We start from the raw sequence: 10,000 nt of genomic DNA, 5'->3' as shown, positions 1-10,000 counted from the left end.
ATCACCGCCCAAGGTACGGAGCAGGACAAGAAACCCTCTGCAACAGGACGTCACGTCCACGTCCTCCTTTTCCATTCACCGTCGCCAGATCAGCCTCAACACATTACGCCCCGTTTCTTACACCTGATGAGTGTCACACTCAGAACATCTGTTTTTCCGTTATTTCCACATTCCCATGCCAACCCATGTCTTACACCTGACGTTGCTATTCCTCTCAAGATCAGAATATACTGAGTATTCCGTTTTTCGAGCTCTCCCCTCTGCTGCCTCTGCGAGTGTGCCCATCCTCGCCACCTCCGCCATGCTGGGTAGCTATTTCTCTCTGTCTCTCTCTCTCTCTCTCTCTTTCTCTCTCTCTCTCTCTCTCTGTCTCTCTCTCTCTCTCTCTGTTGGTGCCACAGCCTCTCACCCACCACTGAAGAAGCCTGGCATCCCCTTATCTCGCCCTCCAGCACCCAACCACACAGGAACGTCCGCCACACTGACCTTGGTTGTACGTAGTACATATTACTTTGCGTATCTTTAATATATGTAACTATAGTTACACAAAATGATTAATAAATGCAATTATAGTTATATAAAAAATGATTTGCCTTCCACACAGCCTTCTTATAACTGCACACCTCATTGTTGATTATCTCCCCACACACACACACACACACACACACACACACACACACACACACACACACACACACACACACACACACACACACACACACACACACACACACACACACAGGGTGACCGCTACCAAAGATTCCATAAACGTCAGCCCTAGTAACTACCCTTATCTCAACCTTATGTACAGATCCAAGCATGTTGGGAGTGGCTGACAGCCCACAGCAAGGCAAGGCAGGGCAAGTTTATTTGTATAGCACATTTCCTACAACAGGGTCAAAGTGCTTTACATACATTATTTAAAAATACAGCAAGAGGAGCATAGTAAGAAAATACAAAGGGAAAAAAAGGAAATATAAGAAGTAAATAGATAAACAATTTAATAAGACAATAGTTAATGGATGAAAGACATTGATAGAAGTGTTTGTGTTTAATCATAACTGCTGCAAAACATGAAGGTTTTTAGCTTAGATTTATATATTTTTAAGGCTTTGGCCTGTTTGATTTTGTTGTTTTCACTCTTATAATGATTAGTTGATTAGTCTCAGCTGACCTTAGGGGCCTTGCTGGAATATAGGGTGGGAGATCTGATATGTATCTTGGTCTAGGACCATTTTGTGATTTATATGCAATTAGGAGAACTTTGAATTAAGTTCTCTGAGAGACTGGTAGCCAGTGTAGGGATCTCAGGATAGGTGTAATGTGTTCAAACGTCTTTGTTTTTGTTAGGACCCTAGCAGCGGAGTTTTGGATGAGCTGCAGCTTACAAACAGCCTGTTAGTAGACCATTACAATAATCAAGTCTACTCTAAACAAATGCATGTCTTGTTAGCACAACCTCAACTAAAAAAATGTTTATACTCAGTTTGTTTATTGATGCATATGTTTTCTCACTTGTATTGTTTATTGCAAATAAAATATAAATACAATAAAAATATATATACAGTACCAGTCAAAAGTTTGGACTGAATTGAATATCTGTGTGTGTGTGTGTGTGTGTGTGTGTGTGTGTGTGTGTGTGTGTGTGTGTGTGTGTGTGTATGTATACTCACATTGCTGCTGAGGTCTGGACTGCTGAGGTCTGGGCTGCTGAGGTAGAGGATGGTGAGGAGGGACAATACTGCTGCTCCGATGACAGCTGTCTTCTGCCTACGACACCGCATTTCCCTTAACTGACACACACACACCCACACCCATGATTAAATGGCCTGTGAATGGCCTTGTCACTGTGTGTGTAACTCAGTCAGCACTGACGTAAATAATTTAGCTGTTTGAGAATGATTAAGAAGACAGAAGATAGGGTTAGCGTTATAGCATAGCTGACAACAACCCAGCCCTCAACACCAAGAACACCTAGGAGCTCATTGTGGACTACAGGAAACCTATGGGCTGCGAACAACCCCCCCCCCCCCCATATCTACATCAATGGTATGGAGGTGGAGGTATGGAGGTGGAGGTATGGAGGTGGAGGTATGGAGGTGGAGGTATGGAGGTGGAGGTATGGAGGTGGAGGTATGGAGGTGTGGAGGTATGGAGGTGGAGGTATGGAGGTGTGGAGGTGGAGGTATGGAGGTGGAGGTATGGAGGTGGAGGTATGGAGGTATGGAGGTGTGGAGGTATGGAGGTGGAGGTATGGAGGTGGAGGTGGAGGTGTGGAGGTATGGAGGTGGAGGTATGGAGGTGGAGGTGGAGGTGTGGAGGTATGGAGGTATGGAGGTATGGAGGTGTGGAGGTGGAGGTGTGGAGGTGGAGGTATGGAGGTATGGAGGTGGAGGTATGGAGGTATGGAGGTATGGAGGTGGAGGTATGGAGGTGGAGGTATGGAGGTATGGAGGTGTGGAGGTATGGAGGTGTGGAGGTATGGAGGTATGGAGGTGGAGGTATGGAGGTATGGAGGTATGGAGGAGGAGCATGTCTCCAACTTCAAGTTCCTTGGTGTCCCCATCTCAGAGGACGTCTCTTGGTCACTCAACTCCTCCACCCTGGTCAAAAAGGCACAGCGGCGTCTATACTTCCTGAGGAGGAGAAAAGCCCATCTGTCTCCCACGATCCTTCTATCAACTTCTATCTGTGCACCATGGAGAGCCTCCTGACAAACTGCCTCACAGTGTGGTATGGCAGCTGCTCTGTCTCTGACCGGAAGGCCCTGCAGCGGGTGGTGAAAACCGCACAGTACATCACCGGCCCATGGAGTTCCTCCAGCTCAGGCAGTGTCTGCGGAGGGCGCGAGGCATCAGTAGGGACACCTCTCACCTCAGCCATGAACTGTTTGCCCTCGTCCCATCCGAGAGGTGGTACAGGAGTCTACATTCCCGCCCGCACCAGCAGGCTCAGGAACAGGTTCTTCCCTGCAGCTGTTACTGAACTCAGAATACCAGCAGTAGCCCAGCCACCCCCCCCCCTCAAAAAAAGAGGAACATTGACTCTCAGTATCAGTGTACCTTCCCCCCATACCTCGACTGGTTACACTACTGGCTGTTTACACATACCATATTTATTATATTAGCTTGTTTACACATACCATATCATATTGATATTCATCTCATGTACATTACTTATTACCGGTACATTATATTTATGAATGTATACTCACTGTAATACCTATACTTATAGATTAATTGACAGGCCATCACAGTGACCACATCTCAACCTTATTGACCACCTGGCAATGAAATTGATAGAATGGACCACTCTCTGAATAACCTACAATATCTCAGTAGCCTTAAGTTCATTTCTGTATCAATTGTCTTGTCTACCATCCCCTCCACTGTTGTGGGATATTCACCTAGGGTAGTCAGGGGTTTAAAGGTGTCGGCCAGGGTCAGGTTGGGGACAGCAGTAAACTCCAAATGGATGCATGCGCTGGATGAGGTCAAGGTTTAAGTTTCACCCCATGGTCAGGTAGTTCCAGAGCTGGACTAAGGATTAGGGCTGGAGTTTGGACTGGTGCTGGGGTGGAAAGGGGGGAGGTGAAATGTTTTTTATTTTTATTTTATTTAATTAAGGAATGGAGCTGGGGTAAGGGTTTGAGTTAGGGGTTGGATTTGGGGTCAGGGCTGGAGCTAGGGTTAGGGTAGTAGATTTAGTATCTGCACCTGCCAGTGACCGACTGGGTTTGAACTCAGGCACGGCATAACACTATGATCGCATCCTGATTACATACTCCCATGTATTTGCTCAGGGAGTTGACATTAACCGTAGCGTCTCAGGTTACTCATTATGTGATCATTGTTCACAACTCATTCAACTATTCTATAAAAAAAAAAATATATATAAAATAAAATAAAAGTATGATGACTGATCTATAGATGATTCATTTACTTACAAATACTATACAATACAACTATACAACTAAGTAATATAACTATTACTATACAAATGTAATGTTGTAAGTCGCTTTGGATAAAAGCATCCGCTAAACGTCAAAAATGACATGAAATGAATACTGTAATACCGTCACTGTTTACAATATCATATCTTTTGCACTTACGCCAAACAACATTTCGTTGTCTCAGGATTTGAACTACTGTGCAATGAAAATAATATCGAATCTTATCTAGTTAGGTTAAATGGTTAGTGGTCTAGGTAGGTTACAATGGTTAGTTAGGCTAAACTCCGGAGGTTCTGATACTAATTAACAACTGGATGATCACCATAATCTCCTTGTTTCATAAAACGGCTTCACCAGTATCATCAAGTACCTGAGTTGATGGGGGGTGGGATACAGCAGGTGCGTCTCAGTCCGTCTTTGTGGTCCCAGGTCCAGTCCTAGTCAGCGGGTCCACGCAGCGCCACAGACGCCGACAAGTCTATCCTCCACACGGACCACGCGCAATGGAGCGACCGCGCTGCTGTTCCGTCACTGCCGATCTACCAGGTGAACTTTGCGCTCTGACTTGGGTTAGTGTGTTAAGAGTTGTGAAGATTTGAGTCCAGCTGGCGGTGGGTGGCCCATCGTTGTCACTTACGTCATTACATAATGATTTAATATCGCGTGCGTACACACACACACACACGCGCGCGCGCGCGCAAGTACACTACACAATGATATAATCCCATAATTGTTTGCCACACACACACACACACACACACACACACACACACACACAAATGAACACAGAAAATACATGATTCGAGAGGCTTTATTATTATTTAAAAAAATAAACGGCAACAGTTTTGGTTCTTCTTTTTTACAACACTACAGGATGTGTCCCCACTGTCTTGAGTAAGTGTGTGTGTGTGTGTGTGTGTGTGTGTGTGTGTGTGTGTGTGTGTGTGTTTGTGTGTGTGTGTGTGTGTGTGTGTGTGTGTGTGTGTGTGTTCAAGTTCTCTCTGAAGAGAGAGTGTGTAGCACAGTAGTGAGAACAGATAGAAACGCTCGCAGAGCTTCCTCATCTCTGGGCCTCTGCTTTAGAATCACTCTCACCCCCTCCGCTCTCTCCCTTTCTCCCACTCCCACCCCCTCCTTCTCCTCCCCCTCCGCCTCCTCCCTCTCTCTCACCCCCTCCTCCCCCTCTCCCCCGGTATACAGCAGTTCTCCAAGTATGAGTGTGTGCGGCGCGTCCTCAGCGTGTGTGTGTGCGGGCGGTGTGTGTGACGTGTGCGTGTAGAGGTAGACCCTCCAGGGGAGTGTGTGTGGCGGTGTGAAGGCCAGGGTCTGGATGTTCAAGAGCTGCAGCGCCGCCTGCAAGCTCTCCGTGGAACAGCGGGGAGCCCGGCAGCAGATGCGCTCCTCCACGTGCACACCCTCAGGGTGGCCCGGAGCGCCCCCTAGCTGCAGCCACAGGCGTTCGAACTCCTCGGGGCTCAGAGACGGAGACACGGACAGACTCAGGCCTCCGCCGGGGCAGACCGGGGCCGATGCCGCACCGCCGTGGACCCCCTCAGCTTCAGTACCGGCATCAGCTACGGGCTCTGGGTCTGGGTCTGGGGAGAGAGGGGTGGGAGTAGGGAAGAGAGGGGTGCGGGGGGGAGAGGGGTGTGGGGGGGAGAGGGGTGTGGAGTGGGAGTGGGGAAGAGATGGGTGTGGGGGCGGTGGGGGAGAGAGGGGTGTGGTGGGGGAGAGAGGGGTGCGAGTGGGTGGGGGAGAGAGAGAGAGGGGCGGGGGTGGGAGTGGGGAAGAGAGGGGTGTGGGAGAGAGGGGTGTGGGGTGATGGGGGAGAGAGGGGTGCGGACGGGTGGGGGAGAGAGGGGTGTGGGGGGGGTTGGGGGAGAGATGGAGTTATAGTTCATTATTATCATTATTTCCTCTTCCAGTCAGTATTGACTCATACGTTCGGCCGTGTAAGACGTCCTCATGCCGGTCGTGCTAATCAAGCTCACTGGACTGAGAGAAACAGAGAGAAAAGTCGTTCATTAGGAGAGCAAACATCCTTCGCTTTCTTTTCTGAAGAAGCTGACCTGTCAGAGGGTCCTCTCTGGGGCTGAGGCCGGGGGTGGGGGTGGGGCTGGGGCTGAGGGGGGGGGGGTGCTCCGGGTCAGGGTAGCGGGTCATGGGGTCAGGACTCCCTTCGGTGGCGGAGGACTCCGTGGTCTCTCTGTATCCCGGGGCGAGGGGCAGCAGCGTGTTGAAGCTGCGTGCCCATTGGCTGACCGGCTCAGGGGGCCGTCCGATCAGAACGCCCAGAGAGGGGTCGGACCTGCGGCCCTGGAGGACCCTCCGGGTCTCTTCTGTCCCACACTGCAACAGTCGGTAGTAGAGCAGTGCCTGGTCGCGCACGCACATGTCCGTCTCCTCCTCTGGAACACAGGAAACGTCAACAGGTTACGCGCGCAAACGCTGGACATGGTGGCGGTGGTGGGGGGGGGCACGACACATCTTGCTAGGGGGGTCCGGGGGGTATGCAGATTTTAGCATGCAGCCAAAACAGCTTTCAAGCGCTCATTTCTAGTGTCTTTTGAGAAAAGGACACAGACAAATCTGAATCTTATAAATGAAGCGAACGACAAGGCTAAAAGGAGGGCTTTGCAGAGTTATGGACTTCACTGAACACCGGCGTGACTGCATCGTGCCTTGTGACACCTGTCTTGTGATATGTGAGTCACGCTATCTATCGTAACAAGTATTTGAACGAAACAAATGTACATTAAACATTCAGGGGGACATGTGTCCTCTATCCACTTGAACGCACACACGCACACACACACGCAAACGCGCGCACACACACACACACACGCACACGCACACGCACAGTGTACCTATGCAGTAGTGCAGCAGTCTCCCCAGCATGTCCTGCGTCTCGGCGGGTCTGCATAGGAAGAGGCGCAGGGCGGCGGTCAGCAGCTCCATCTTCACCCCCACCACCAGCTCACTCCTCACACCGTCTATGAACACCTCCAACACATAGGGGGCGCTGCTCACCTGCTCCCCGTACACACCCAGCAACCACAGCAAGGCCTGTCGGCCCTAGAGGGAGAGAAGAGAGAGGGGGAGAGAGAGAGAGAAACATTTCCCTCTTTAGCGAGCAGCTGACAGTGACACTGATATTGAAACAGGCTTCTCCAATCAAACTGACAACCTTTTCGTATTCAGAGTCTCTCTTCAGACTAATTAAACTGTATTGGGAAAAGGCTGGTGGGACAGACAGAGAGAAGTGGATAGATAGAGATGATCTGGGCAAAGAGAGAGGGAGAGATGGAGGGATAAGAGAGGAGGAGAGAGGATGGCGCGGTGTGTGTCTGACCTGACTGTCCTGCAGAGTGTCCTCACAGCCCTCCAGAGCTGAACACACAGCGTCGCTGCACTGCGGACAAACCCACACCAAGTCCTTCAGAGTCTGGACCACCGCTGGGGGGGGGGGGGGGGGGGCAAGAGTCAAAACCACAGGACAGCAACTTATGTGTGTGTGTGTGTGTGTGTGTTTGTTGGTACCAGAGGTGATGTGCTCCTGTTTCAGCCCTAATAGTCCAGTAAGGATGACCAGACACTTATCGCTGTAGGTCCGCCCGATATGACCTGCAGACAGACAGACAGACAGACAGCCTCAGTCCAGTTCTACAGGACAGTCAGAGAGCGTGTGTGTGTGTGTGTGTGTGTGCATGTGCATGTGCGTGTGTGTGTGTGTGTGTGTGTGTGTCTGTGTCTGTGTGCGTGCGTGCATGTGTGCGCGTGCATGCGTGCGTGTGTCTGTGTATGTATGTGTGTACCGATAGCGGAGATGGCGGCCTGGGCCGTGTCAGGGTTAACGTCAGTGCAGTACCCTCTCAGCTCGTCTAGAACCAGAGACACATTCTCATCGTTCACCAACTCCACCAGAACCTGGAAGAACATTAATCCCCTCATCAACATCCATAGTGTGGTGGAAACCACCATGGTCAATGGTCATCATCATCATTTTGGGACAATTCTCTATGTGAATCAACTATCTCAAACTGTTCATCATGATGCTATTCGGTTGTTAAGTCTGACGTCAGACGTGACGTTTAGCAATTTCCGGGTCCAAACCAGAAATTCCCTGCACCAGAGTGCCAGTGTACTACAGTACAGCGGTAGAATGACAGTTCAATAGTTTTTTAGACTCGGATCTATTCATACAACAAGGGACACAGCACTTTCCCGTTTTTCCCATATTTGTCAGCGTCTTTGAGCCTCGGAAAAGCGCTATAACATATAATGATTATTATTATTACTGAGGTATTTCGAAGACAGCGCCTCAGCCAACTTTGGACCCGGAAACACGTCACGACTTAACAACCGAATAAAAAAAACTAACTGATGTGACTGAACAGAACTGTTCTTTTTCAAAGTTCCGGATTTATCCCAGGTCACCATGACCTGACAGTATTGGCTATGTTGTGTAAATATAACGCTGTGCATTTGTGATTCTGGAAGGTCACTAGACCATCAAGACTCTTGATCTCACTTTGTACTGAGAATAAACGGCTGACGCTTCTGATAAATCTCCTGTGTTTCAATTATAGTCTAGGACAAGAAACCACAATAGCAATATCAATAACCTCATTAGTCACCTGGAACCGACTCAATTTCTACACCAAAATAACTTCACTGATTATATCATTTAGTTTCTTATGATCACTTTTCAGTGAAAATGATTTGAGGGTGGGGCAGAATGCGGCATCCATCTTCTTCTGATCTTCACAGTAGAACTGGTTGCCAAGAGAGTGCAACCTTTCAACGACGAGCATCATTTTTTTTTTTTTCACTCTCTCATCTATTCATCCTGTCTTTCATCTATCCATTCATCCCTCCAACCAACCAACCAACCAACCAACCAACCAATCTCACTTTCTTTTAAATGCCCAGAAAATCTTCATCTACCATGATAAAAAGCTTTCTGATACCTATTCACCTTTTTAAACTATTAAACTTTTGGTAACTCCAAGAACTCTCATCCGGATACCAAATCAACTCTCAACCACTCAACAAACAAACTACCCCTGTACCCCTGGCTCATCCTATATATCTATCAATTCATCCATCCATCTAACCAACCAAACCATGTTTAACTTTATCCTCTAACATAATTAAGACTCTCACTTTCTTTCAACCAGCAAATATATCTGTCTATCTTGCATCCAAACCACCTTTAAAACATTGTTGTAATTTTAGATAGCTAGTTTGAAACATCAGCATACTAGCTTTTTTTTATACTTGTTATAAAGAAAAAGTATATACCGGTAATATATTGAAATGACATTAAACTAAGATAACATGATGGTTATCATACATTTAAAAATCTTTATTAACAAAGAAAATAATTACATTTGTGGTTTTCTTCCTCATTGCTTGTGCGCATATTGACATTAAAGTAAGTAAGTAAGTAAGTAAGTAATATTCCCCACACCATTACACCACCACCACTATTTACCGGAGAACTGCCACTGGATATTTTCTGGAAAATCCCAGTTGGGAAAATCCCAGTCGATCAGCAATTTTTACTCACAACAGCCTGTCTGGGGGCGGCTGTGGCGCAGGAGGTAGAGCTGCCGTCTAATGATCGCAAGGTTGGCAGATCGGAGGTTCGAGCCCCGGCTGGCCACATGTCGAAGTGTCCTTGGGCAAGACACTGAACCCCAAATTGCTCCCAGTGAGCGGGCCGGCGCCTTGCATGGTTGCTTGCTGCCATTGGTGTGTGAATGTGTGTGTGAATGGGTGAATGAGAGGCCGTTGTAAAGCGCTTTGGATAAAGGCGCTATATAAGTGCAGTCTGGCACCACATTCAACGTCACTTAAATCACCTTTCTTTCCCATAGTGATGCTTGGTTTGAACTTCAGCAGATCGTCTTGACCATGCCTAAATGCATTGAGTTGCTGCCACATGATTGGCTGATTAGATATTTTTTATTACGAGCAGTTGAACAGGTGCACCTAATAATAAGTGGCCGGTGAGTGTAAAACTATTTGCAAAACTATTTGCAC

The 10,000-nt window shown here is 48.0% G+C and overlaps 2 protein-coding genes across 2 annotated transcripts in view; both read right to left on the bottom strand.

Annotated features, from left to right (window-relative positions):
• The window catches only part of LOC308160463 (alpha-1,3-mannosyl-glycoprotein 4-beta-N-acetylglucosaminyltransferase C-like), a gene marked incomplete at both ends in the record, with an annotated part of 6,809 nt that extends 3,926 nt beyond the window's left edge, over nucleotides 1–2,883 (bottom strand). The window contains 2 exons of the mRNA XM_080534376.1: nucleotides 1,674–1,793; nucleotides 2,698–2,883. Of these exons, the coding sequence (XP_080390502.1) occupies nucleotides 1,674–1,793; nucleotides 2,698–2,883 (306 nt within the window). The remainder of the gene's footprint in view (nucleotides 1–1,673; nucleotides 1,794–2,697) is intronic.
• A 1,864-nt stretch (nucleotides 2,884–4,747) lies between these two features.
• Nucleotides 4,748–10,000, bottom strand: part of ap4b1 (adaptor related protein complex 4 subunit beta 1) — a 9,572-nt gene continuing 4,319 nt past the window's right edge. The window contains exons 8-13 of the mRNA XM_080535251.1: nucleotides 7,768–7,879; nucleotides 7,493–7,576; nucleotides 7,305–7,408; nucleotides 6,820–7,027; nucleotides 6,022–6,360; nucleotides 4,748–5,547 (exon numbers count right to left, since the gene is read on the bottom strand). Coding sequence (XP_080391377.1) covers nucleotides 4,943–5,547; nucleotides 6,022–6,360; nucleotides 6,820–7,027; nucleotides 7,305–7,408; nucleotides 7,493–7,576; nucleotides 7,768–7,879 — 1,452 coding nt within the window. The 3' untranslated portion in view covers nucleotides 4,748–4,942. The remainder of the gene's footprint in view (nucleotides 5,548–6,021; nucleotides 6,361–6,819; nucleotides 7,028–7,304; nucleotides 7,409–7,492; nucleotides 7,577–7,767; nucleotides 7,880–10,000) is intronic.

Source organism: Nansenia antarctica (genome assembly GCF_963989245.1).
Source record: "Nansenia antarctica genome assembly, chromosome: 6".
Classification (NCBI taxonomy): Eukaryota; Metazoa; Chordata; class Actinopteri; order Argentiniformes; family Microstomatidae; genus Nansenia; species Nansenia antarctica.
The sequence above is the reverse complement of the archived record's forward strand: the minus strand, read 5'-3'. Positions and strand labels throughout refer to the sequence as shown.